Source organism: Symphalangus syndactylus, chromosome 14 (assembly GCF_028878055.3).
Source record: "Symphalangus syndactylus isolate Jambi chromosome 14, NHGRI_mSymSyn1-v2.1_pri, whole genome shotgun sequence".
In the NCBI taxonomy this organism is placed as follows: domain Eukaryota; kingdom Metazoa; phylum Chordata; class Mammalia; order Primates; family Hylobatidae; genus Symphalangus; species Symphalangus syndactylus.
The window spans coordinates 75526312-75554094 of record NC_072436.2 but is presented as its reverse complement, the minus strand read 5'-3'; the positions used below and the strand labels follow the sequence as shown (position 1 = coordinate 75554094).

At 46.5% G+C, this 27783-nt stretch overlaps 1 protein-coding gene, 1 long non-coding RNA gene and 1 other non-coding gene across 3 annotated transcripts in view; 1 reads left to right on the top strand and 2 right to left on the bottom strand.

Moving 5' to 3' along the window:
• The window catches only part of LOC134732484 (uncharacterized), a 37328-nt gene extending 25186 nt beyond the window's left edge, over nt 1-12142 (top strand). The window contains exons 2-3 of the long non-coding RNA XR_010115706.1: nt 10820-10869; nt 12024-12142. This is a non-coding gene — a long non-coding RNA (uncharacterized lncRNA). The remainder of the gene's footprint in view (nt 1-10819; nt 10870-12023) is intronic.
• LOC129462193 (uncharacterized) lies at nt 501-7927 on the bottom strand. The gene is made up of 3 exons (XM_063617916.1): nt 6210-7927; nt 3653-3896; nt 501-3282 (listed from the first exon to the last, which is right to left on the bottom strand). Exons 1-3 carry the CDS (start codon nt 6233-6235, stop codon nt 3028-3030), a joined length of 525 nt encoding a protein of 174 aa, XP_063473986.1. The 5' UTR covers nt 6236-7927; the 3' UTR covers nt 501-3027.
• LOC129463358 (small nucleolar RNA U13) lies at nt 7231-7330 on the bottom strand. Its single transcript, XR_008651144.1, has one exon. It is a non-coding gene; the product is annotated as a small nucleolar RNA U13 (small nucleolar RNA).
• Nucleotides 12143-27783: the final 15641 nt, after the last annotated feature.

The following is a 27783-nucleotide window of genomic DNA, read 5'->3' as shown; positions in this document are numbered from 1 at the left end:
GCTAGGAGGTTCTTCTTGCTCCTGTTTCAGCAGTCAGTCCATCTTCCAGACACTGACAAATCTCTCCATGGTTTCTCCGTGGCTGGAGTTAGGCTTAGAGTTGAGGCTCACAGGGGCTGAGTCAAGGTGAGAATGAAACAGACACAAAAGCCCAACAAAAGAGGAAAACAATGCATATTTGATAACCGAAAAGGGGGCGGAGTTGGGCTTTTTCTTAATTTTTGACTGAAATTATTGGCATGGTTGAATTCATAGACTTCCTCCCCACCTCCAGCTCTCCTGGCAGAATTCTGTAGCCACTAGCACAGTCTCACTTCTTTTCTCTTCAACTGTCCTTATGAGGCTTAGCACACCTTGTAATAAAGACCAGACAAGAGAAGACTGGGGAAGGGAGAACAGAAAACCAGCTTGCCTAGGAAGCGAAGAACACCATTTGGGGAGGGAGGTGGAGGTGCTAGAGCAGCTATGGGGTAGGAGAGAAGTAGATGGAGGAAGACAGAGGATTAAACACATTATTTTATTATTCTCTGAATACGTAATATATGCACATGGTACACAATTACAGAGGTCTCCCACCTCCCCTCATCTGTGCACTCAGCAACCCCATTTCCTCCCTAGAAATAGCCTATGCCGTCAGTTCTTCACATATCTCAGGGGTTCCTGAGAATATTCCATCTCAAGGGCTCACAAGCTTCCCTGGATGAAAATCACCTGGAGGGCCTGTGCAAGGACTGCTACCACCAGCCCCTGAGGGTCCTTTTCTGATTCAAAGGCTCTGGTGAATGTGCCCTTTTCTTTTTTCTTTTCTTTTCTTTTTTCTTTTTTTTCCTTCTCTTTTCTTTCTTTTCTTTTTTTCTTTTTCTTTCTTTCTCTCTTCTTTTCTTTCTTTCTCTCTCTCTCTCTTTCTTTCTTCGGTGGAGTTTCGCTCTTGTTGCCCAGGCTGGAGTGCAGTGGCGTGATCTCAGCTCACCGCAAACTCTGCCTCCCAGATTCAAGCGATTTTCCTGCCTCAGCCTCCCGAGTAGCTGGGATTACAGGCATGCGCCACCACGCCCGGCTTTTTGTATTTTTAGTAGAGACAGAGTTTCTCCACGTTGGTCAGGCAGGTCTCGAACTCCCAGCCTCAGGTGATCCACCCACCCCGCCTCTCAAAGTGCTAGGGTTACAGGCGTGAGCCACTGCACCCAGCCTGGGAATCTGCATTTCTAACAAGTTCCCAGGTGATGCCGATGCTGCTGGCCCAGGGATTACACTTTGAGAACCACAGTTGTTCATAGAAACTCTTTCAATACTCTCTCTCTCTCTCTTTGAAGTATTTGAGTATCTGTTTCTGGCAATGGAAATGCCTCTAAGACAGCATTAATACAGCACAATTCCTGCCTGTGGGCCTTCCCTATGCTGGACTCTTCATCTGGAATACTCTCATCCCTGACCTCCATATGTCCAAGGCCCAGTTCAATGGCCATTTCCTCCAGGAAGTCTTCCTTGGTTCTCTCCCTATACTGGAAGAAGTCTTATGCTCCTTTAAATTTCCATAGGAGTGTTTGTCTGCATTCTTCTAAGGGTACCTGTTATTTATCAGAACAATATATAAAAAATTGGGCTCTCTTTGCCTCAATTTTTATAATTTTTGTTAAAGAGATATCAGATCCCAAAATAAGTCTGAGGAGATCATCAAATGTAGTATTTAGGTTTCAAGATTCTTGGTCCTCCCTCCCCTGGTCAGCTTGGGGACTATAGAATGGTTGAGGTAATTTTTGGATGATTTCTTGGGAGAGGGCTATGCTGTAAGCCTACAAGAGGAAAGGAGAAATTAAATGGGGCTGTCGCTTCCATACGCTGGACCCTAGAGAGCCTGGGTTTCAGTGGCCACTTGAGAGCTTGATGAGGGTTCTCTGTATCTGGGGGAATACGGGGACCAGTGCCTGAGAGAGCCGAAGCAGCCTGGGGCCAGGCAGAGAGAGAGGAGGAATTGCCCTCCACCAAAGGCAGAGCAAGGGGAGTGTTGTTGCTTCTTGAGGACCAGTGGAAAGTCTCCAAGGCAGCCATTGTGGGGGCATCTGAAATCCCACCCAATATGGCTGGGCTGGTAGGGGCTGTGCGGTGACCTCAGATGAAAGGAAGTGTGAGGTGAACTTCACATTCCCATGGCTCCACATGGCAGAGTCCTGGGAACGGTGGACAAGCCCCCAGTTTGGAGGATCTCTGAGGAACACCCAAAACACCCATGATCACAAGAGTCACCTTTACTCACCTGCCATCCAGAGGACCTTGAGATTTGGAGACAAGGGCACCACCTTGTGATTTTACCCTTTCTCCTATGGGCAGGAAGCTCATTCGCCTGCTGGTGGGAAGAGGAGGGGTTGGGGGAGAGAGAGTGAGAGAGAAAAGCTACCCCATCTCCCTTCTCAGGTGGCTGGGGAGATGGAAGAACATGTAATGCCACATCAAGTTCAAAGTCTTGATTATGATATAACACTGGACATTCTCCTGAAAGGAGACAGTGGTTGTAACTCAGAGGGGCAAAGGACTATAAGACTGCTGTTTCCTGAAGGTGACAAGACAGGGCATAGCCCTGCTGAAGTTTCATCAGGGGCAGGCAAAGTCATTCCTTTTATTGTTATGCATCATGTTTGCTTAAAGTCCCACACACACACTGCATAAGCTTTTTCTTTCCCTCACTATGTCATGAACTCCCTGATATCCTGGTGTATAACACCTCTGTGGCCCTTTTGGTGCCTAGCACCATACCTGGCACATACAAGGCTACAGCTGATAGTTGCCCATTTATTCATTGATCCTTGCCTTCAACGTGTATTGAGAGCCCATGTTGGGTGGTAGCAAGAGAGCAGGAAATGAAATGCATGTGACTTGTGTTCCAGGAGCTCGCTGTCTGCAGGGGAGGTGTATGAGAAGTGTCTGCACAGCCTCACCCCACTCCAAGGGGAGCAACTTCAAGCCCATGGGCACCAGGCAGGAGCGTGAATCAGGGAGGCAGAGTCTCTAACTGCAACACCTCGGGCAAGTCTAAGACGATAGGCGTGTTGGCAATTCTAGCAGAACAGGGCACCCACCATGCCCCTCGGAAGGTGGCAGCCGTTCTTTATTGCCTTCTGAGAATCCAAAACGACTGTTGCCAGATCGCCTGCTTCTCCAAAAAGAGTTCGAAATCTGGAGTTGCATGTAAAATGTCACCAAAAAAACCACATCTGTAGGTTCCTTCAGTCCAAGGGTCACCGTCCGGGGCCACTGTGCTGTTGTTGTCTCTCTCCCCTGGTGTTCCTGTTTATAAAGAGGGGGCGCCAGTAATTGTGAGCCACGTGCTGCTTCTTTAGGAATTAATTAGTCAGGGATTTGGAGCAGCTTTATACAAAGAACTTAGCTGTGTGAAAACACTCCTTGGCCCAAAAAAGAAATATTTTTAAAATCCCAACCCTAAGTGCTTAATCTGCTAAAATGTACAACAAATAAAATTAACACTTGGAAAAGAGCTTGCTTCCTGTTTCAGAAGAGCCCCTGTGGCCTCTACAATCTGATTACAGGGAAGGGGCCTTTTCTGCCAGTGGTATGACAACAAGCCACAGACTTACGAAACCAAGTCAGAATTTGAAAGGAACTAGTTGACAAGTTGCATTCACTGCAGCTTTATTACCTGGAAAATAGTTGCGTCCGTTGGAGATGTAGTGACAGCTTCTAGGGCTGATCCCCCACGGTGGGGCTGTCCTTTGAGCCCCTGCTCGGACACTGCTGGGATCCAAAGGCCCAGGAGCCAGACTGTAAATGGAGCTGGAGAAGTCCTGGGAGACAACACAGCAGGCAGCCCAGGACAGTTGGCTACATGACACATGTCTCCATGTTCTGGGTCCTCTTCTGGGGACAGTCCCAGAGGTAGCAATCTATACAAATATAATGTATGACTGCCTTGAGGTACAAATAAGGCCATGTTTCTCATTTTTATCATTAACTGCCATCTACCTTTATTAGCAAGAAATCTGATCATCTAAACGTCCCTTTAAACCTCCTAAGAAACCTAAGCAGTTGGTTCCAGGAAGTCAGTACTGTGTCTGCAGGTCTGATGGAGAGAATGGGGAAGCTCCCCGATGATTGTTTCAGTGGCTGCCACAAGGTGTTGTTGGAGACTGTTTTTGTGCAGGCCTGCACAAAGCTGCCCTACACTTTGGGTGGTGGCCCTTGCTGGTGCAGGCAGGTCTTTGCCAGCCCACAGTAGTGCCACATGCCCGGCAGTGTGAAGAAAGGGCAGGGCTGTAGGCCAGCGCTTATTGTAGCACAAATTGGAATGGGGAGGGGTCGAGGGTGTGTCTAACCTGATTTCTCAACTGGCCACCCTGCGATATCAGGCAGGCCACCAGAAGTTCTGTTTCCATAAAGATCCCGTAGCTTTCTAGAAGGTCAGCAAAACTTTGAGACTGGCCTGCACTAAGAGAAGGCAGTGGGTGTGGTTAAGAGCACAGATGTTGAATTCAGATCTACTTTGGCTCAAATTTCGACCCTTTAATAGCTATGTGATTTGGGGCAAGTTGTTTGATGTTTCTGGGCATCAGTTTCCTTGTCTACAAAATAAGGATAAAAACACCTATTTTATAGGTTAGAGAGCTAAGCCATGTAAAAAGCTCAGCGTGGCGTCTGACCATGCCAGATTCACAATGAAAATGGCCACTGTTGGGGCAAAGGAAAAAACTCCACTGTTGCCCTCTGAAGGTTTGCTGAAAATTCGACTCACAAAAGACAGATTCAGTGGAGAAAGAACATACACGTTTATTTTATTAGAGTTAACGTGATACGGGAGCCTTTAGGGTGAAGACCCAACCCCCCAGTGGGGTGTAGAGGCTTATATGTTCTAATTCTTTTTTTCTCTAACTTGCTTCAGAAGAAGATACCCTTCTTCTCAGGGGAAATGGAGATGGGGAAGTGTGGATGATTTTAGAGGAGTAGTAAATGATGTTTAGGGGAATTCAATGGGCTCGAAGAACATACAGTGGCCTGGGGCAAAGCTTGTTGGGCCCAGAGAATAGACAATGGTTTGTGACAAAAGTCCATCAGGTTTGTGGGCAGACACTAGTCTTTTTTCCTATCATATGGATTCAGTTAATGAAAACTCAGGGAAGGGGCTAAAGGCAATTGTTTTCTTCTTTGGTAGGTGCAGACTTTAGGCAGATAAGGGAGCTTCAGAGAACAGCATCCTCCTACGCTTTGGGAGAGATGGGTGGGGAAGGGGAGGTCAGAGAGACCTTGAGGCTTCTTTTTCAGTTCAACATGTAGAAATGGCCATATTTTGGGGTATTGGTTTCTGAGCCCCAATACTACTCATAGGTGTTTTATTTGGGCATTAATTGTGCCAGTTTTTTAAAAAAACAAAAGGACCTGTTATAATTTGAAAACTGCAGACAATGAATACATTTTAGCTAGAAACTTTGATAAATTGGATATATTGAATAAGGCTTTCAACCTGTTTCATATTCTTTTTTTTTTTTTTTTTTTTTTTTTTAGAGACAGGGTCTTGCAATGTTGCCCAGGCTGGAGTACAGTAGCTATTCACAGGTACAATCCCATTACTGATCAGCACAGGAGTTTTGACCTGCTCAGTTTCCGACATGGGCTGGTTCACTCCTCCTTAGGCAACCTGGTGGCCCCCCCGCTCCACTTAGTGCAAACACCTAGTGGTCACAGTGCACTACAGCCCAAAGCTTCTGGGCTCCAGCACTGTTCCCGCCTTAGCCTCTCCGGTAGCTGTGACTGCAGGTGTGTGCCCACCGCACCCAGCTATATTCTTATTTTTAAAGATCAAAATCATAGAACAAATGTTTACTCTCAAGTCCTATTCAGTGATGACCTTGTGTAGTACTTGACATAGAGTTAAGTCATCACAGTGTCTGGTTTTTAGCTCTTGTGCTCTTAGATGACATAAATGCAGACAGTCATGGAAGGGCTGCCCAGCCCACGCTCCTACCTCTGAGCCCTTACATAAGCTCTGCCAGGTTTACCTTCCTGCTCCGGATTGATTTCTCCATACAGCACCTTGCCTCCTGCTTTGCTGAAAAGTCAGAAGCATGAGGCAGGAACTGCCTCAACTTCCTGCTGCCAAATCTCAAGTCTCCTGAATCCAGCTTCCCATTTTACCCTCCCCTTGACCAGGTGGAGCAGTCCCTCAAGGCCAGCCACCCCACACCCTTTCATCTCTTTCCTCCTACCTTTTCAGGACACTTGCATTAACCATCACTCCAGATCACTCTGTATTTTCAACTTCACTTTTTCCCGGATTCTTCCAATTGACATCAGACTATGTTCAAAATTCATTAAAGATAAGAAAGTGAAGATCCTTTTATCCACCACTATTAATTAGGAAGCATGTTTGACTGCTGTAAAGGCCCCAAATAATCAAATCCACTTAAAAAGCTCAAACAAGATGAAAGTTAACTTATTTCTCACATAAGCTGGCAAGGCAGTACCTTAGTGGCAAGGACCTCAGCTTCTTAAGGGTCCTCACTCCACCATTCCTAGGTGTGGCCTTGTCTCCACAGTTCATGATAACTCTCACTGCTGTAAGCAGCATCGGAAAAGAGGGATGGGGAGATGGAGAGCCCTTCCACATGAGGGTTTGACTTCCACTCACCTCCCAACAGGCCAGAATTTGGCAATATGGCCATGCTTAGCTGCAAGGAAGGCTGGGGATCAGCCATTATTCTGGTACCCAGTTGATACCGTTTGGATATTTGTCCCTGCCCAAATCTCATGTTGAAATGTAATCCCCAATGCTGGAGGTGGGGCCTGGTGGAAGATGTTTGGATCATGGGGGCGGATCCCTTGTGAGTGGCTTGGATCATCTCCTTGGTGATAAGTGAGCTCACACTTTAGTTCACACGAGATCTTTTCTTTATAAATTAATGAACCAATTAAACCTCTTTTCTTTATAAATTACCCAGTCTCAAGTATTTCTTTATAGCAATACAAGAATGCCCTAATATACCAGCTAAACACAGAGGCTCTATTAATGTACCAGGAGGGAGAATGGGTATAGGGTACAGCAAGCAAGTCTACTCCCGCACACCTTATCCCCCCTAAGAACAGCCCAATCTCAATTTTCTCCTTCTCACCCCAACTTTTCAAAATGAGTTGTCCACACTCATCATCTCTACTTCCTCTCTGTTTTGTTTTCCACATAGATGAGAATTTGCAAAAGTGTTTTCAAGCAAGGGAGAATTTTTTTTCTCATGTCAGATGCATAATGTGCTGATGTATAACAATGTTTGAGGGAGGCACATCTCATTCATAAGCATGAAAACCCAGTCATTATGCATAACTGCAAAAGGATCAGAGAGAATATTACACAAGTTCATTCCTTGAAGGTGGGACTAGGGGTGGGTTGAGCTGCTTAAGAAGACCTGGAAGGCGAGGTCCAGGGAGCTAAGTAAAGCCATGGAAGGAGCTGTTGTTGTCCAGGAATGGGCTGAGTCAAGGAGACACAACCAGGAGGCAACCCATGCTGGGGGCTGAGAGAATTGGATCTTGTGTGAAACTGAAGGAAGGAGGAGAGGACACACGTGGTGGGAAGAGGGGATCAGACAAGGGTGGGGGAGGCAGATGGGAGGCAGTGAGAGTGCCTTTTAAATTCCTGATCTCATGCTTTGTAAATGTGGTGATGGGGGCACCTTTTCACGTGGTACCAACTGTGCTTTCCCAGAATGGGGTAGCTCCTTAAAGGAGACATATACAGAGAAGGGTGAAATTCTTTTTTTTTTTTTTGAGTCAGAGTCTTGCTCTGTCACCCAGGCTGGAGTGCAATGGCACGATCTCGGCTCACTGCAACCTCCGTCTCCCGGGTTCAAGTAATTCTCCTGTCTCAGCCTCCCAAGTAGCTGGGATTACAGGTGCCCGCCACTACACCCAGCTAATTTTTTTGTATTTTTAGTAGAGACGGGGTTTCACCATGTTGCCTAGGCTGGTCTTGAACTCCTGACCTCAAGTGATCTGCCCACCTCGGCCTTCCAAAGTGCTGGGATTACAGGTATGAGCCACTGCACCTGGCCAACAAAATTCTTATGTGCATTGATTTTTCTGTACTTACATCTGTTCATACTTATGGTGTTTATTAGGTAACCCATGCTTGGAGCATTGCAGATGAAACTTATGAAATCTTTGAAAACATAGCCTTTGATATGAATGCAAAGCACACATTAAGATAAATCTGGGCTCCAAGCGTGGCAGCTCATGCCTATGATCCCAGTACTTTGGGAGGCCAAGGCGGGCGGATCACCTGAGGTCAGGAGATCGAGACCAGCCTGGCTAACATGATGAAACCCCGTTTCTACTAAAAATACAAAAAATTAGCCAGGTGTGGTGGCGCATGCCTCTAATACCAACTACTCAGGAGGCTGAGGCAGGAGAATCACATGAATGCAGGAGGCGGAGATTGCAGTGAGCCAAGGTTGCATCATTACACTCCAGCTTGGGCAGCAAGAGCAAAACTCCATCTCAAAAAACAAAACAAAACAAAAAAAAAGAGAGAGAGAGAGAGATAAATCTGGATAATTTCTGAGTCACACTGCCAGGAATCAAATCCTGGCTTCTATACAATAGATGAATTCGCTCTGCAGCTTTGGGCAAGTGACTTTGTCCCTCTGTTCTTAATTTATAAACTGGAGATAATAAGAATACATTTAGTTCCAGTAAGGTTGTTGAAACTAACATAAAACCCAGTCCAAATGGGCTTTAACAGGAAAAGGGAAATTACAGGCTTATGTAATTCAAAAGATCTAATGGTAGCATTCAAGTGTGGTTTGATCAAGACTCCGGTTCAGTTTCTCTGAGATTTCCTTTGACTTTGATCATAGTAGCAAATTGGGTAGGAACGCAGATTCCCCTTTGCACAGCCTGCCATCTAGGAAAGGATGTTCACACCCAGAATTCCTGTCCGTGGTTCCAAGACTCACTCTAGCTGGACTGGAATGGTGACCACCCACAGAACCTCACTGTGGGCAGGGTTATGGGGCTGAGCTTAGGGCCACACCCCATCCACGGAACCAGGTGTGGAATTGGCTTCCCTGGAACCTACTGGACTCCTCTCAGAAGTCAGAGGCTGCTGGGAAGAAGGAAGGGAAAATACAAGCATGGGAAGCAAGCTAGAGGAATTGTTACCGACCACAGGTTCTTAGGCACCCATGCAATAGCAATTGACAGGAGGCCAAACAAGTTTCCCAGACAATACTTTATGGGGGCTTGTGCTCCAACACAAGGAAACTAGCCCAGGAGCAAGAGTTCTTGGCTGGCCCCACTGAGGGGAGTGCATTTCGCTGCCTTAAGGAGGGTGACATGCATAATTCATGAGGTAGGTGAGCCTCACTACATGTGTGGGGTGGAGTACAGGGTGTGCAGGCATGGTAAGGAATCATGCCCACACATACTGTTGCATGAGCAGAAAATAGCAGATAAGCCCTCCCCCGGGCAGGGATTTTAGTATTATAATGAGGCAAGGGGCAAAGATCATTCTTCGGATCTTATATGCATGCAGGCTGTAGGATTAACTCCCTTGAGTAAGATTTAGGGTGGATGCTGCTTATCTTAGTTTCTTCAAGGTTGCAAGGTCAGCGGGGATGCGTTAGAGTGATGGTGGTGCAAAGTCTGCTAATTGACAGGTGAGGGAGTGGGGGCCTCATCCCGGTGAGGGCTGAGTCCTGTCCCTATGCCGTCTCACAATCTGCTATATCCATGCACATTGTTTTGACCCAGGACTCCTCCCCCAGCAGTTATGGCCTTCTGGTGTCCTAAGTTAATCTTAAAGAAGCAAACATAGAGCTAGTTTGTCATGGGAAATTTTGACAGACTCATAAAGGAAAAGACAGGATAGGTCACAGCAATGCCATGTCTATACTCATTTCCAAGAACCACATTGTAACCCACATGTGTATTGGTTGTGAAACTCTTAAACTCTTTCTCCAGAGCCAGAGTATGACTTTTGTGGGTCTCCATTTTTGCCTTCGTAGTCCCTTTCTTCTATAAAAAGTACTAAAATCTATATTTTATTACTAAGTTGATACTGACAGAGTTTAAGACGTAGTATCCACAAATATAGCACGTTGGCATTTGAGAAAACAGCAGAAGCAGGAAGGTCACTCTCACCTTCTCTTCACTCTGCTCCCCTGAAGAGGGACTTAAGAGAATTATCTGATCTTCCTCCGAAGAAAATCTTCATTCCAGAGATGTCCTTCCTACACCCAAGGAAAGGAATGTCCTTTTCTCTGAAGACACAAGAACATAAAAAAGAATCTAAACAGGCCTTGCTAAGTACTTTCCAGTTTAATATCATTAGATCATACTTTTTTATCTTCCAATCATACTTCTGCATGGCTGGCTATAAAATATACAGTTTTTCCTGTTTCTTTGGGCCTTTATTTCTGAGTGTTCCCATGTTATATAATTTTCTTTTTCTTTTTTCTTTTTTTTTTTTTTTTTGAGAGAGAGGGAGTCTCACTCTGTCACCCAGGCTGGAGTGCAGTGGCACAATCATAACTCACTGCAGCCTCAACCTCCTTGGCTCAAGTGATCCTCTAGCCTCAGCCTCCAAAGTAGCTGGGACTACAGGTGTGCACCACTGCACCTGGCCAATTTTTAAAATTTTTAGTAGAGACGAGGTCTGGCTATGTTACCTGGCTGGCCTTGAACTCCTGGGCTCAAGTGATCCTCCCACCTTGGCCTCCCAAAAGTGCTGGGATTGCAGGCTTGAGCCACTTTGCCCAGCCCACATAAAATTTGTATTAAGTAAATTTGTGTGCTTTTCTCTTTTTTAATCTGTCTTTTATTATAGATGCCTCAGCCATGAACCTTGTGATGAGTGAGAAATCTTTCTCCCCTATGGTATGTCTGTATTAACATTATATATTAAAACATTGTCTTCTAGTTAAAAAAAAAAAATTAAGCATTTTCATGAGCCACTAAAAGTATGACGAGCTCTGGGCTCTGCCCCAGCTGTGCCTGATAGATGGGTCTGCCCTGCCTTTATTCCCAATGCACCACAGGAGAAAAGTTTCAATGTGCACCTTGCCGAGAATTTCATCTTCTTTATGTTGCCCATGGCATTTTCTGAGCAGCTTTCCTGGAGCTCTGTCTGCCATCTTGCTTATGAAAACCCCAAGTTGTATAATGGTTACCTGACAGAATGGGAATCCAGATCTCCTTCAGGATACAGGCAGGATGGAGGCCTGCAGAGATGGCCTGAAAATAAGTAGCTGGATCCTAAAAGAGTGGAAAGGAAAGTGTTCTGTGCAGTGTTCAGGCATTGAAGCTGTCCTGTTAGTGAATGAGGAAAGAGGAAGAACCCTAAAATGATCCCAATGGCCTGCACACCTTCCTTCCTTCTGTTAAGTTTCTATAATCATGAGTAGGTTCATCCTTTTATTAAAAAGTTTAATAAGCCAGGCATGGTAGCTCACGCCTGTAATCCAAGAACTTTGGGGAGGAGAAGGCGGGTGGATCCTTTGAGGCTAGGAGTTTGAGACCAGCCTGGGCAACAAAGTGAGACCCTGTCTCTTTAAAAAAAAGAAGTTTAACCAATCTCGGCAGGTTAAGTTATGCTGTGGTGACAAACGACGCCAAAATCTCAGTGCTTAAAACTACAAAGACTTATTTTGTATCCATTCTACATGTCCTTCTTGGGGTGGCTAGGGGCTCTCCTCCATGTGCTCCTTACTCAGGGACCCTAGCAGATGGAGTGGCGCCATCTGGAACTGGGACAGCAGTAGTGGCAGGAAGAAGGAAAATGTGGCAAATTGCAAATTGGTTGGTGAGCCTGCCACTGGGAAGTGACCTGTGTCACTTCCACTCGCTTTTCTTTGGCCTCCAACACTGATTCAGAGGGCGGGGAAGTACGATTCCACCATGCTTCCAGGGGGGCAGAATGAGAATATGCAGTGGCCAGCCTCAATGATTACTGCAATAATTTTCATCTTTTTTTTTCTTTATCCTTTCATTCTTACAAAACTTGCACATGGTAACCAATATCTCCATTCTAGGGTGAAGGAAAGAGCCTGAGTCTCTGCTGTGGCTGGGGACAGGAAATGCACCCACCTGCCAAGCTGCTGGTGACACCTGGTGGCAGCCAGGAAGCCCCAGACTCCTGAGGGAGGAGCAGTGTCCCTATTCTCCAGCCCCCAGGTGAGAGTTCCCAGCACTGGCTGGGCCTGCTGGGCTGAGCAGGTATCTGGGGATGAGGACTTAGGAGTATGAAGGCCAAGGGCTCCCTGGGAGGGAAGAGGTTTCTCCAGAGATGTTCACAGGGCATGGGATCTTTAGGTAGTAAAAGGAATGCAACCTGGCTTCTTGCTCCCAGCAGGTGAAGCCAGACGTATTGTGATGTGTGGCAATCTAAATGACAAAATACTTAATGGACACGGTTGGGAAGTACAGATAATGACATTACATCATGTCCATTATATAAACTAAGTGAAAAAAGGTAGATACAAAAATTAGACTACAAACGACAGTTTGAAAAGGATGGTGTGTGTGTGTGTGTGTGTGTGTGTGTGTAGCAGGTATGAATCAGTCCACAAACTATATGAGCAAGACGTATTTGATTCCTTTATTTCCTTTTAATCAACTTAGTCCTGCCTCTGAGCTTTCATTCATCCTGATAAAAATTTGTCCCCAGTAATTTTTAGGGTTTCCCACTGCCATGGTTGTGCTGGGGTCTCTCGTCCACAGCTGCAAAACGCTGGCATTCTCCTGTGATTTTTGAATAAATGGATACAGCCTTCTTCCACTCCACACAGTCTCTGGAAGCCCCACATCTGGCTGGGGTACACGAATCAATCTTGGTGGGCCCAGAGACTCGATTCCTCAGAGGCACCCTCTGCAGTGTCACCCCTGAAGTCTTGCCACCCCACCTACCCCCCATTCTCACCTCTCCTTTCTCCCTTCTTCCCTAACTCTCTCCCACTTGCCCCTCAGAACACATACTCTTGAATGAGTTTAAGTTTTTCTAGAGGAAGAAGTACATCAGCCTTGCTGAAATAATCGAATAAGGGGATACCAGCAACATGGAAACCAGAAACCAGCCTGGACAACCTGGTGAAACCCTGTCTCTACTAAAAAAAAAAAAAAAAAATTTTCAAAAATTAGCCGGGTGTGGTGATGCGTGCCCATAGTCCCAGCTACTCAGGAGGCTGAAGCACAAAAATTGCTTAAACCCGGGAGGCGGAGGTTGCAGTGAGCCGAGATCGCACCACTGCACTCCAGCCTGGGCGACAGAGCAAGTCTTTGTCTCAAAGTAATAATTAATAATAATAAACATTGAGTGTACCTCTTCCACAGGGAAAGGAGGTTAAATAAAGCTGGATTTCCATCTGAAAAGGGAGCTAGAGGGGAAATATGGACAATAACATATGAAGTAAGAGTCAGAAAAAAATCTGTACATATAAATAAATGTATATGGAAGCACCTCATAATGTTACAGTGATTATTTATGGAGAGTGAGGTTGCAGGTGAGTTTTATTTTCGACCCCACCTCTGGTACTCATGACCTTTGTGTGGCCCTCTCCCACACTGTAACAGGGTGACTTTGGGTGACCTACAGAATACAGCAGAAGTGAAGGTTCGTCACTCTCCACTGAGGCTATAAAGGGCTGTAGTTTCCATCTTGGACACTGTCTCTCTTGCTCTTTCTCTCACATCATTTATTCTTAAGGGAAATTTTGTCCTGAGAAGCCCTATAGAGGGGCTCAGCCGTGGCCTCCTGCCAACAGCCACATGAGTGAGCTTAGAACCAGACCCTAGCAGGCCATTGATGCCATCCATCTGTAGTCCCAGCTAGTTGGGAGACTGAGGCTAGAGGATTACTTGAGCCCAGGAGTTCAAGGCAGCAGTGAGCTATGATCACAATGCTGAAAAAGCAGCAGATCCTGCAACCTGCCAAGGCTTCACATGAGAATAGCCCTGAAAACATCTGGACTGCAACCTCCTGAGAGTCCCTGAGTCAGAACTACCCAGCATATTTCAGTCGAGACCATAAAAGAGGAAGAAAAGAACCACCTGGCTGAGCTGCTCTCAGTGATCGTGAGATAACAGATGTTTGATATTTTAAGCTGCTGTGTTTTGGAGATAACCTGTTACACAACAACAAATAACTAACAGCATTTTCCCCGCAATTTTCAAGTTCTATATAATGTACATAGAACCTTACAACCAGAAAAAAATGTTTTAAAAGATCAAGTAAATCCTTCATTCCAGTGTGATACAGAACAACCTGTTCAGTTGTCTGATTACCATCACTGCTTTGCACACCTGTACCCACTAAAGTCCACGTGGTATGACACCAGCTACACACCAGGGAGGCCTAAACAGGGGTTGGTCTTAATTTGGTTTTGCCAGAGACCTTGGTGTTGCAAAACATCCCATAAAAAGGGATGATTCTTTTCGTGTGATGCAGATCTTGCAAATGTAGCTAAAAATCAGTTAATTCCCTCAGGAAATTGGATAACTTTTAAACTTGGTTAACTGCCTCAAATGTTATATAAAGTAATAAATAGCATTTGACTATTACCAATAGCTATATTTTGTTTATAGAGGATTTTCTTTCTTTTCTTTTTCCTTTTTTTTAGAGACAAGGTCTCTTTCTGTCACCCAAGCTGGAGTGCAGTGGTGCAATCATGGCTCATTGCAGCCTCAACCTCCTAGGCTCAAATGATCCTCCCAGCTCAGCTTTTTGGGCACCTGGAACTACAGGCACATGCCACCATACCCACTTGGATTCCCCAAAATTGGAAATGTACATTTTTCTTTTGAAGGTCAGTGGGCCTAGAACAAAGTGTGGCATGGTAGGGAGAATGCTGTCCTTGAACCTGAAGCCTTCCCTCTACCAGGAACAGCTCTGTGGCTCTGCAACAAGTCACTTTGCCTCTCTGGCCAGTTTCCTCATCTGTAAAACAGTAGTGTTGAATATACTATCTCTAATGACTCCAAAAATTTGTTACCCTATAGTCTTGCTTTAACCTACCATGGTATTTTGGCTCTTGAATGACAAGCCTGAGCCCCCACTCATGATGGATGTTGCACTATCCAGTATGGAGGCCACTATGTGCATGTGGCTAAATTCAAATTAATTTAAATGAACTAAAATTAAAATGTATTTCTCTGTTGCAGTAGCCATGTTTCAGGTGCTCCATTGCACCTGCAGCCAGTGGCGATGTATGACACAGTGCAGAGTTAGAGCACTTCCACCATCACAGAAAGTTCTACTGGACAGCTGCTCTGGGGCCTCACCTCTCCAAGTGTGGTCCCCGAGCCAGCAGCACCACATTACCTAGGAGCCCTTAGAAATGTAGACTCTCAGGCCGGGCACAGTGACTCACGCCTGTAATCCCAGCACTTTGGGAGGCCAAGGCAGGCTACCTGAGGTCAGGAGTTCAAGACCAGCTTGGTCAACATGGTGAAACCCCGTCTTTACTAAAAATACAAATATTAGCCAGGCGTGGTGGCAGGTGCCTGTAGTCTCAGCTACTCGGAAGGCTGAGGCAAGAGAATCGCTTGAATTCAGGAGGCGGAGGTTGCAGTGAGCTGGAAACAAGAGCAAAACTCCTTCTCAAAAAAAAAAAAAAAAAGAAAGAAAGAAAGAAAAGAAAAGAAATGTAGAATGTAGACTCTTGGGCCCTACCCCAGATTAGCTGAATCAGAATCTGGATTTTAACAAGATTCCCCAGTGCCTCCTGCAGGTGTGAGTTTGAGAAGCCCTGCTATAGGGAATGTTCTCCGCTGAGCAGGTGACTGGAAGGACAGAGTGGTGGTTAGATGTGTGTCCTTGGCCAGATGCAGTGGCTCATGCCTGCAATCCCAGCACTTTGGGAGGCCGAGGCTAGAGGATCACTCAAGCCCAGGAGTTCGAGACCAACCTGGGCAACATAGGGAGACCTCATCTTTACGAAAACATAAACAAAATTAGCCGGGCATCGTAGTGCATGCCTGTGGTCCCAGCTACTTGGGAGGCTGAGGCAGGAGGATCGCTTGAGCCTGGGAGGTCAAGGATGCAGTGCGCCAAGATCGTGCCACTGCCCTCCAGCCTGGGCAACAGAGTGAGATCTTGTCTCAAAAAAAAAAAAAAAATTGTGGCCTCTGTTACCACACTCAGTGGATGTGTAGCCTGGCTATTTCTTAGCTGTGTGACCATAGGCAAATTTCTTAACCATTCTGGGCTCCAGTTTCCTTATTTGGAAAATAGTATCCATCTCATGGGAAACTCTGAGGCCATAACAATATAAAACAATTATCACAGTGCCTCCCTAACACACAGTAAGTGCTCTTTAAATGACAGTTTTGTTATTTTGGGGTTCTGTGAGGTTTCAGGTTTCTGACAACCCCAAGCCTTGAGATCCAATGCAGAAAAACCAAGGGCGGCTCTTCTTTCTGCCGCAGGGTGGCGCTGTGTCACAACGTCCTTTCCTCTCCCGCAGACTTGGAGCTGGCTCCCCGGCAGGAAACCAGAATTTGAGATTTCCACCGTCTCTGTTTTCGATTACTAAGCACGACCGGGCAGCCTGGACACCGATCCAAGCATTCATCTGGCAGATAATAGGAAAACAGTCCTCAGCTTTGTATCCAGTTGGAATGCAAAAGTAAGGGTCGAACCAACAGTTCAATAAGGGCTGTGTGAAAGTGGTCGTGGAAGCCGGAGACTCCTGATGGAGGGCTGGGGGCAGGGAAGTTTCGGATTTTCTATATCAGCTGTGCAACGACTTGTGTTCCTTGAACCACATGTTCAAACTACAGCCCTTTGCTGGCCAAGCATATGGGTGTGTGTGTGGGTGGGGGGTCGGGGGGGAGCGTGTGGGAGGTGTGGGTGTGAGAAGGAGAGAGAGAGAGAGGATTTTTAATGTTTTGAAACAGGGTCTTGCTCTGTTCTCAGGCTGGAGTGCAGTGGTGCAATCACAGCTCACTGCAGCCTCGATCTCCCTGGCTCAAACAATCCTCCCATCTCTCAGCCTCCTGAGTAACAGGGGCCACAGGCATGTGCCACCATGCCCGGCTAATTTTTTATTTTTGGTAGAGATGGGAGTCTCCCTATGTTGCCCAGGATGGTCTCGAACTCCTGGGCTCAAGAGATCCTCCCATCTCAGTCTCCCAAAATGCTGGGATTACAGGTATGACCCACCGTGCCTGGCTGGGATTTTTTAAGGAGTCGATTTCTAAAGTTTCTCAAACTTGAGCCTACCTCACAGTCACCTGGGGGGGCTTGATTGCTGGGCCCTAGTCTCAGAAATTTCAATTCAGTGGGAGGTCTGGCCTGAATAATTTGCATTCCAAACAAGCTCCCAGGCGATGCTGAGGCTTCTGATCCAGGGACCGCCCTTGACTACCCTAAACTGAAAAGCTCTCCTGGACCAAATTAGATACTCCTAGTTCAAGAGAAGGACATCGCTCCAGAGGAAGTTCCTTTAACCCCCCCACCCATGGTGACACCCTCAGCACTCTTAGGAACCTCTTAAGGCCCCCTTGGGCCATGTCAGGGGACTTGTCAGCCTGAAACCCCATGTGGACAGGAAAGGTGGCTACAGGGCCAGAAGCCAGGGTCATTCCCGAGTTATAGTCCCCACTTCCCTCCAGGCTGTTAATTCATAACTCTTGCTCTGTCCTGAGAAGGGTGATTAAGACACTCAAAACCCTGCTTAGTCCCACTTTTGGCACCAAACCTGCAGAGAGCACTCTTTTTGCCTGATGCTACCAGTCCAAAGCAGGGTCACTTTCCCCTAGAAATAGGAAACAGCAGGAATCTGGATGATTCTGATGGGGGTGTTGGACATTTCAGAGGGAGGGTGGACAACTCAGATGGGACCCCCACTGGTTGATACAGGCTGATTGGAACACTCATGACCAGAGAGAGAGTCCTGGGAACAAGCCTGGGTCCTCCTCTGAGTTCCTCAGGCACCAGGGCCTCTGCATGTATGGCCCTGATCATATACCACCTGGCCATGAGTCGTGAGCTTTGCCATTCTTTCAAAAAGAGTATGTGGCCCACTTAGGATGTGCCAGGCTCAGCACCAAGCTTGAATGGGAGCCCACATCCTCACAATGGGGAAAACACGCAGATGTCAAAGCACATCTCACATATGTGTAGTGGGCCTGTGTATGCAGCTGCCAGGCTCTGGGCCTTCTTTGAGTTCCCCTAAAACCTAGTTTCCCAAGCAGTGCAGTGAGATGAGTAAGGGAGGCCAGAAGCTAATGTTTTAAGTCTAAATAGTTTTAAGGAATAGCTATCTTTATAAGGTTGAGATGAAGATAAAATAAATTTGGTAAAAGTAAGGTGAGTTGATTTAGAGAACAGTAGTAGGCTATAGGGTAAGTGCTTATCTGAAGTTTGGGAAACACTGGCCAACAGAATTCACACATGCAAAAGTGTGGGTGAGTAACAGAGACTTCACTGGAGACTTCATGGTAGAAATTGAGGAGGGGTCTTTATGTAGCACAGCACACATCCCACACAGCCATAGGAACCCACAGGAGTCATTTTCATTCTTCCCAAGTCCATTCATGGCCACACAGTCACTGGATCTTTTTGTGGTTTTGTTTTGTTTTGAGACAGGGTCTCGCTCTGTCGCCCAGGCTGGAGTGTAGTGATGCTATCTTGGCTCACTGCAACCTCGACCTGCCTAGTCTTGGATGATCCTCCCACCTCAGCCTCCCAAGCAGCTGAGAACACACGCATGCATCACCATGCCTGGCTAATTTTTTGTACAAACGGGGTTTTGCCATGTTTCCCAGGCTGGTCTCGAACTCTTGAGCTCAGGCCATCCGCCCCCCTCAGCCTCCCAAAGTGCTGGGATTACAGATATGAAGCACTGTGCCCAGCCCACTGGGTCTTTCTTCCTTTTTTGAGACAGTCTTGCTGTGTCGCCCAGGCTGGAGTGCAGTGGCACGATCTCGGCTCACTGCAACCTCCGCCTCCCGGGTTCAAGCGATTCTCCTGCCTCAGCCTCCCAAGCAGCTGAGACTACAGGCGCGTGCCACTACAACTGCTAATTTTTTGTATTTTTAGTAGAGATGGGATTTCACCGTGTTAGCTAGGATGGTCTTGATCTCCTGACCTTGTGATCTGCCCGCCTGGGCTTTCCAAAGTGCTGGGATTACAGGCGTGAGCCATTGCTCCCGGCCTGGGTCTTTTTATTATCTGTGTTTCTGCCACTTGGGTCCAGATTCCTGGCTCTATACAGGGGCCACACCCTACATCACCAACTTCAGTTCTTTCCCTTTATTATGAAGAAGATTCAGCTGTCTCCCAAATTCCACCCCAAACTCTGGAACTGGGGAAATCTTATATAGTTTATATTGTAAAGGTCAATGAATACCAGTAAAGCCACTTTAAAAAATATGCTTTATTAATGAAGATAGTAATGCAAAATGGTGCAACTACTTTGAAAACAGTTATGCAGTTTCTTAAAATGATAAACATATACCCACTGATAACCCAGCCATTCCACTCTTAGGTATTTACTGTATTCACCCAAGATAATATATGCCCATAGAAAGACTTGCACAATAATGTTCATAACAGCTTTATCAGTAATGGCTAAAAACTGAAAACAACCCAAATGTCCACCAACAAGCGAATGGATAAACAAATTGAGATGTTTCCATTCAATGAAATACTCTCAGAAATTAAAAAGGAATGAACTATTGATACATTCAATGATATGGATGAATTGCAGAACAACTACACTGAGTGAAAGAAGCAAGATAAAAAGAATACATACTATATTATTCCATTCAGATAACATTCTAGAAAATGGGTCAGGTGTGGTGGCATGCCTATGTGGTCCCAGCTACTTGAGAGGCTGAAGTAGGAGAATCGCTTGAGCCCAGGAGGTCAAGGCTGCAGTGAGCTATGATCATGCCACTGCACTCCAGCCTGGATGACAGAGTGAGACTCTGTCTCTGAAAAAATACGAAATAAAAATAAAGGAAAAAGTGTAAGGGCCCTTTCCACAGACACAGCACAGCCTTGATCCTGCTCCCCAGCGCCAACTACTGTTAGCAATTTACTGAGCAACCTCTCAGGATATTTCTTATGAATACACATGAATTTATAGAGATTTTATTTTACAGAAACAGGATTATACCGTACATATGGTTCTGCAACTGCTTTACTGCTTTTTATGAAATGATGTGAGGGCCTTGGAGAAATAAAGTTTAACTCCAATGTACACTTTAACATGATTATGCTGTCCCCTTGCCACAGGGCTTGGGAGAAATTAGACTGAGCCAGATCAGGTAGCCACTCTTGAGAAAAGTGCACAGCTAGGCTGGGCGTGGCGGCTCACACCTGTAATCCCAGCACCTTGGGAGGCCGAGGCAGGAGGATTACTTGAGCCCAGGAGTTCAAGACCATCCTGGGCAACAGAGCGAGACTAAAGAATTAAAATTACTAAAAATTAAAAAATTAGTTTTAATTTTTAAAATTAAAATTACTACTACTAAAAATTAAATTAAAAAAATTTTTACTAAAATTAAAAATTAAAAAATTACTACTAAAAATTTAAAAATTAGCCAGGTGTGGTGGTGAGCACTTGTGGTCCCAGCTACTCGGGAGGCCAAGGTGGGAGGATCACTGAGTCCAGGAGTTCAAGCCATGTTCATGCCACTGCACTCCAACCTGGGTGACAGAGAAAGACCTTGTCTCAAAAAAATAAATATAAAAAAAGAAAGAAAAATGCATAGCTAAATACTGAGTCCAGGATCAGTGAGTCCAGGAGTTCAAGGCTGCACTGAGCCATATTCATGCCACTGCACTCCAACCTGGGCGACAGAGAAAGATCGTGTCTCAAAAAATAAATATAAAAAAAGAAAGAAAAATGCATAGCTAAATACCCATCTCCTGTTTCATTAGATTTTCCCTGGGGATGCTAGTGGATCTGCTGCAGAGAGGGAGACACAAACCTCCCCCTGGGCTTGGGGGTGTGGGAATGTCTTTGGGAAAGCCATCAGCAGGGGCTGACTGTGGTCGGGGTGAGCAGAGCCATTGCCAATTTTTCAAGGTGAGAAAGTAAGTTTTTATTAACACAGCAGAATGTTTCAAGCCTGTTCTCTGGAAACCTAAGATGTGCTTAGTGTGCCTTCACATGGAGTCTAGATCATGTTCTCCTTATCCTTGGGAGGTGGTGGTGTGGTGTGGACAGGGACCAGGCTCTGAAGTGCGGCAAAATGGGTTGGAATCCCAGCTCTCACCCTTGCCAGCTGGGTGACCTTGGGCAAGTCACATGTCCTTCCCCATTGGCTTCCACTGGCTTGTCGTGGAGGTTCATGCTGTAGCCGTATGTGCGGTGCCTGGTAATTCGTAGCCACTCAGCAGCCCCTAGGAAGCTAATTTTACTGGTCTCCTATTATTATTACTTCCTATTGAGGTCATTGACCTCAGGTTTTGCCAACAGCCTTCCCCTCCCGCAAAGGCAACTGGCGCCCCCTCTCAACTCTTTCCAGGTCAGCAGCAGCAAATAGCTAAAATTTGCTGTGAAATCTTGGCTCGCAGGGCCCGTATTGATTTTGTTCTCGAAGCCTTTCAAGTAGCCGCTCCCCTGTGATCTCCCTGCAATGCCCCTTACAAAACCCAGCAGCTTCCCCAGACACCTACTGGAGACACATATGCTTCTAGAAAGAAACCCGGACCCCTGGGCCACTAGAACCAGTCCTGTCTTTATCTCGAAGCCCCAAGGTCTCAGAGCTCGGTGTGTTTATCAGGTCATTTAGCAGCTACCCAGGTAATGGGTGAGGAGCATGGGCAGGAGGCTCCTGCCTCATCACCTTCCTCTCAACAGATATTGATCTCATTCTGCTACGTGCGAGGGAACCACACACAATGCTCCCAGGACCTTTGACGTCCCAGTGCTGCTTGTTGGCTAGGGTAGTGGTGAACAAAGGAAAGGCAACCTTAGCTGAGTCCCTGCCTCCATTCTTGCCAAAATTTAAACCAGGTCAATTTTTCTGGCCTAGTGCACCCTTTAACTTTGTTGCTGAACTGTTTGCTAGTCCTGGTGCCTCAGCGAGGCCTAGGGAAGGCAGGTGGCTTGGCTGAGACCCTGCAGCTCAGTTCCTGCCACGGACTCAGCACTAGCCAGGTGTGTGGCCTTCAGACAACTCACTCACCTCTCCGTGCTGTTTTCACACATCATTTTCTAAGTTTTGTGGAAATAAGACCACAGGCCAAAATGCCACACTAGACTAACAGAGAAACCTCTTCCAGAAGTTTCTGCAGCAGCCCACACACTAGAGGTGATGGTGAGTGGATGCTCCCTTGTAAACCAGGTTCTTGTGAGGTAAGAGCTGCCTATGTCTAGAAGTGTTTTTTGTTTTTTGTATTTTTGTTTTTTTGAGACAGGGTCTCCCTCTGTTGCCCAGGCTGGAGTGCAGTGGCGCAATCTCAGCTTACTGCAACCTCTGCCTCCCAGGTTCAAACAATTCTCCCGCCTCAGCCTCCCGAGTAGCTGGGATGACAGGCACGTGCCACCACTCCCGGCCAATTTTTGTATTTTTAGTAGAGACGGAGTTTCACCATATTGGTCAGGCTGGTCTCGAACTCCCGACCTCAGGTGATCTCCCTGCCTTGGCCTCCCAAAGTGCTGGGATTACAGGTGTGAGTCACTGTGCCTGGCCTCTAGAAGGGTTGTAACACAGATAGTTGGAATAAAAAGATATTTCCATCCTCCAAGGACCTGTCTAGACACGAAGGCCAACTGTGAGAGGAGAGATTCAGAGGAGATGGGTCACCATGGGGGTCAGACCCACAGGTGGGGATGGGGAAGAAGAGGTGATAATCCTTAGCAACCTACATACAACCGCAGAAGCCGGTGCTGGCTGAGTCAGGCAGAAAAGGAACTTAGTGAGAGGATACTGGGTGGCCACACAATGGTGGGAAGACAGAACTGTGTCTGCAAAATGGGGAAGAAGGAGGGAGGTCATGGGACCAGAGCCCACGTCACATCCCTGGAGGTAGCTTGTTCTGGTATCACTGGGTCTGGACGTGGTGATTGCCCCTGTGACCGCTGTTAAAGTAGATCCCCACCAACCTGAAGTCTGAGGTGAGTGCCTCCAACCAGCCAAGCTCTAACCACAAGGGAAGCTTCGAGAGAGTGTGCCTTACCTCAGCAGGGGTCTTTACCTACCACAAAGCCGAATTTGCCTCTCACCATGTTGAATGGGGTGGTCCCAAACTCAGGAAGTGGGGTCAAGGCTGGGTGGCCAAAAATTCAACAAATGTCCCAGAGTGGAAGGCCAGCTGATCAGTCTCTGAAACTGTGCTTACTGATGAGAGGTAGAAGCTATTCATGGGGCAACTGGGGGCTCCAACCGACAGTAACAGGTCTCCAGGAGGCAGCAACAGAGGCTCTCAGAGGAAGCCTCATCTCGTGACTCTCCATTGGGGACAGTGTTGGCAATGTCTGGGCAAGGTCTGGCTCCATCACCTGTGATGGGGTGCAGTGGCACAATCTTGGCTCACAGCCTCTGCCTCCAGGGCTCAAGCCATCCTCCTACCTCAGCCTCCCAAGTAGCTTGGACCACAGGTACACACCACCACACCCAGCTAATTTTTTTTTTTTTTTTTTTTTTTATAGAGACAGGGTTTTGCCATGCTGCCCAGGCTGGTCTCAAACTTGTGAGCTCAAGTGATCCACCACCTTGGACTCCCAAAGTGCTGGGATCACAGCTGTGAGCCACTGTGCCTAGCTGATTAAATCTTAAAGCTCCAAAATAATCTTCTTTGACTCCATGTCTCACATCCAGGCTGGGTTCTCACATCTTGGGGGAGGGGTGCTACTGGCATCCAGTGGGTAGAGGCCAAGGGTGCTGGTAAACATTCTGCGATGCCCAGGACAGCCACATGCCCCCAGTCAAGAATTATCCCACTAAAAATTCAACAGTGCTGAGGCTGAGAATCCCTGATTTATTCAGAGGTCCTCACAGGTCAGCTCATCAGGCATGTCTGCAGAGAGGACAACAGCCTGGACCTGTGGCCTGAATTTTGGGGGAGACCCATTCTTGTAGCAGGGACAGGGGAAATGAACTGTGTTTGGAAAGGGCAAGGCAGGAACCCCATCCTAAGTGCCCCGAGCTTCTGGGCAGGTTATGATGACTGAGCCTCAGGAACAAGAACTGCATAGGTATTTGCTTACAACCTGAACTAGCATTCAAGATGCTGGAATAGGCAGATATTAGGGATGCAGCATGAAAGCCCGAGAGTCTGTGGTTGGCTGAGACCGGAGATGGAATGCTGTGGTGGTATGGTTTGGCTCTATGTCCCCACCCAAATCTCATCTCAAATTGCAATGCCCACATGTTGTGGGCGGGGCCTGGTGGGAGTCCACCCCCATGATTCAATCACCAGTCTCAGGTAGTTCTTCATAGCAGTGTGAGAATGAACTAATACAGAAAATTGGTACTGGGAGTCAGGCACTGCTATAGAAATACCTAAAAATGAGGAAGTGACTTTGGAATTGGGTAACATGCAAAGGTTGGAACAGTTTGGAGGGTTCAGAAGAAGACAGGAAGATGTGGAAAGTTTGAAACTTCCTAGAGACTTGTTGAGTGGTTTTGACCAAAATGCCGATAGTGATATGGACAACAAGGTCTAGGCTGAGGTGGTCTCAGATGGAGATGAGAAATTTACTGGGAACTGGAGTAAAGGTCACTCTTACTATGCTTTAGCAAAGAGACTGGTGGCGTTTTGCCCCTGCCCTAGAGATCTGTGGGACTTTCCATTTGGAAGTGATGATATATGATATCTGGTGGAAGAAATTTCTAAGGAGCAAAGCATTCAAGATGTGACCTGGCTGTTTCTAAAAGTGTATGCTGATATGCATAGAGAAAGAGATGGTTTGAAATTGGAACTGACATTTAAAAGTGAAGCAGAGCATAAAAGTTTGGAAAATTTGCAGCCTGACCATGCAGAAAAGAAAAACCCATTTTCTGGGGAGAAACTCAAGCCAGCTACAGAAATTTGCATAAGTAAAGAGGAGCCAAATGTTAATTGCCAAGACAATGGGGAAAATATCTCCAGGGCATGTCAGAGACCTTCACAGCAGCCCCTTGTATCACAAGCCCAGAGGCATAGGAGGGAAAAATGGTTTCATGGGTCAGGCCCAGGGCCCAGCTGCTCTGTGCAGCCTTGGGACATGGCACATGGGAGCCCACCTCTTACATCAGCATGGCCTGGATGTGAGACGTGGAGTCAAAGATGATTATTTTGCAGCTTTAAGATTTAATCAGCTGGGCACAGTGGCTCACAGCTGTAATCCCAGCACTTTGGGAGTCCAAGGTGGTGGATCACTTGAGCTCACAAGTTTGAGACCAGCCTGGGCAGCATGGCAAAACCCTGTCTCTATTAAAAAAAAAAAAAAAAAAAAAAAAAAAAATTAGCTGGGTGTGGTTGTGTGTACCTGTGGTCCAAGCTACTTGGGAGGCTGAGGTAGGAGGATGGCTTGAGCCCTGGAGGCAGAGGCTGTGAGCCAAGATTGTGCCACTGCACCCCATCATATGTGATGGGTCCAGACCTTGCCTCAGAAAAAAAAAAAAAAGAAGATTTAATGACTGTCCTGATGGGTTTCAAAATTGCATGGGGCCTGTAGCCCCTTCGTTTTGGTCAACTTCTCCCATTTGGAATGGGTGCATTTACCCAATGCCTGTACCCCCATTTTATCTTGGAAGTAACTAACTTGTTTTTGATTTTACAGTCTCATAGGCAGATAGGACTGGCCTTGTCTCTGATGAGACTTTGGACTTGGACTTTTGAGTTAATGCTGGAATGAGTTAAGACTTTGGAAGACTGTTAGGAAGGCCTGATTGGTTTTGAAATGTGAGAAGGATATGAGATTTGGGAGGGGCCAGGGGCAGAATGATGTGGTTTAACTCTGTGTCCCTACCCAAATTTCATGTTGAATTGTAATCCCCAGTGTTGGGGGAAAGACCTGGTGGGAGGTGATTGGATCACAGAGGCAGTTTCCCCCTTGCTGTTCTTGTGATATTATATGAGTTCTCTTGAGATCTGATGGTTTAAAAGTGCATGGCACTACCCCCTTCATGCTCTCTCTCTCTCTCCTGCTCTGCCGTGGTAAGATGTACCTGCTTCCCTTTCACCTTCCATCATGATTGTAAGTTTCCTGAGGCCTCCCAGCCATGCTTCCTGTCAAACCTGTGGAACTTGAGTTGATTAAACCTCTTTTCTTCATAAATTACCCAGCCTCAGGTAGTTATTTATGGCAGTGTGAGAAAGGACTAATACACGTGGCTTCAGCTCTGGGGAGGAGAGGCAAAAGGGGTGAGGAGCCAGGAACTGCTGGTTTCCAGTCAGACCTTAAGGCCAACAACAGTTTAGTCCTTGAGTCCAGCCTCCTCAGTTGGGTTGTCATCTTCTCTGACACATGATGATGGGTGGGGCAAAGGGGACAGACAAATTAAGATCTCAAGGGAGGCAGAAATTTGTATAACTGGGAAGCAAGACAAATGTCTACTTGCTTTCATAATGCAATGGGCTGAAATTAAAGCTTTGCATAATATTCTTGGTTGGTGGTTTTTTTTGTTGTTTTGTTTTAATTTTCATAGAGATGAGGTTTCACTATGTTGCCCAGGCTGGTCTCGAATTCCTGGGCTCAAGCAATCCTCCTGCCTTGACCTCCCAAAATTGTGGAATTATAGGCATGAGCCACCACAGCCAGCCCAGGATATTGTTTAAAAAGTATCAAGAAACCTGGTATAAACAATGTATCCAAGTTCTGTCTGATTTTCCATAGACCCCCAGATGGTGCTGATTTTCCACGTTGGTAAAATGCTTTGGCTTTTGCAAAACACTTTCAGGGCTCTTAGCATCTCAGCAACTCTGTGAGGTGGCCATTAACAATCCCATTTGACAGGCAAGGAAACTGAGGCTTGAAAAGGCCGGGCAGCTCACCCACAGCCACAGGGCTAACTAGAGCCTCAACTCTTCCTTGCCTTTCTTCTTCTGTAGGAAACATTTATGTCAGATCCAAGGGGCATTTGAAAACTCCACCAACCTCAGAGGTTGATCCACCAACCTCAGCCTCCCAAAGTGCTGGGATTACAGGCATGAGCCACCACGCCTGGCCTCTGTATACATTCCTTCCCCCCATCACCCCCCAGAAATAGGGTCTTGCTCTGTTGCCCAGGCTCTGGATACAGTGGCACAATTACAGCTCACTGCAGCCTCACACTCCTGAGCCACCACAACTGGCTATTTCTTATATTTAGTTATTTGTTATAGCTATTCCACTTGCCTGATCACCCTACTCCTTTTGGGTTTTAGGTTTTTAATTCTTTAGGGAAATCTGGTACTATTTCCTAGTAAAATGCTCCATATATCTTAGGGGATTCTGGCCCAAGATTAGGAAAGAAAATTGGTAGATAGGGGATTGCTGCTGGAGAAAAGTCTTACTGACAGCAGCAAGAAATGACAGTTACTAGTCTGACAGTGAGAGAGGCACTGTGACCTGGGCACTTCCCCTTTTTTCTGCTTTACGTTATGGTGAGCCTGCTCTCTTCTTCTTGGCTACCTTCCCTCACTTGGGTTTGGCACAATTTCCCCTTTGGGAAAAACAACGTCTTAGCAGCCATCTACTTATAATTTCTCTCACATGGCCAGGAGCTCATTGAAGGCTGCTGTTCTTTGGGAAATGCCCTCTTCAGCAGACTTGATGAATGTGGGGAGAAAGCCTCAGGAATTGGCTTCCCTTTAAGGAATATGGACTGTCCTTCTCTTTTACTAAATTGGTGCTAATTGCCGTTGTGAAC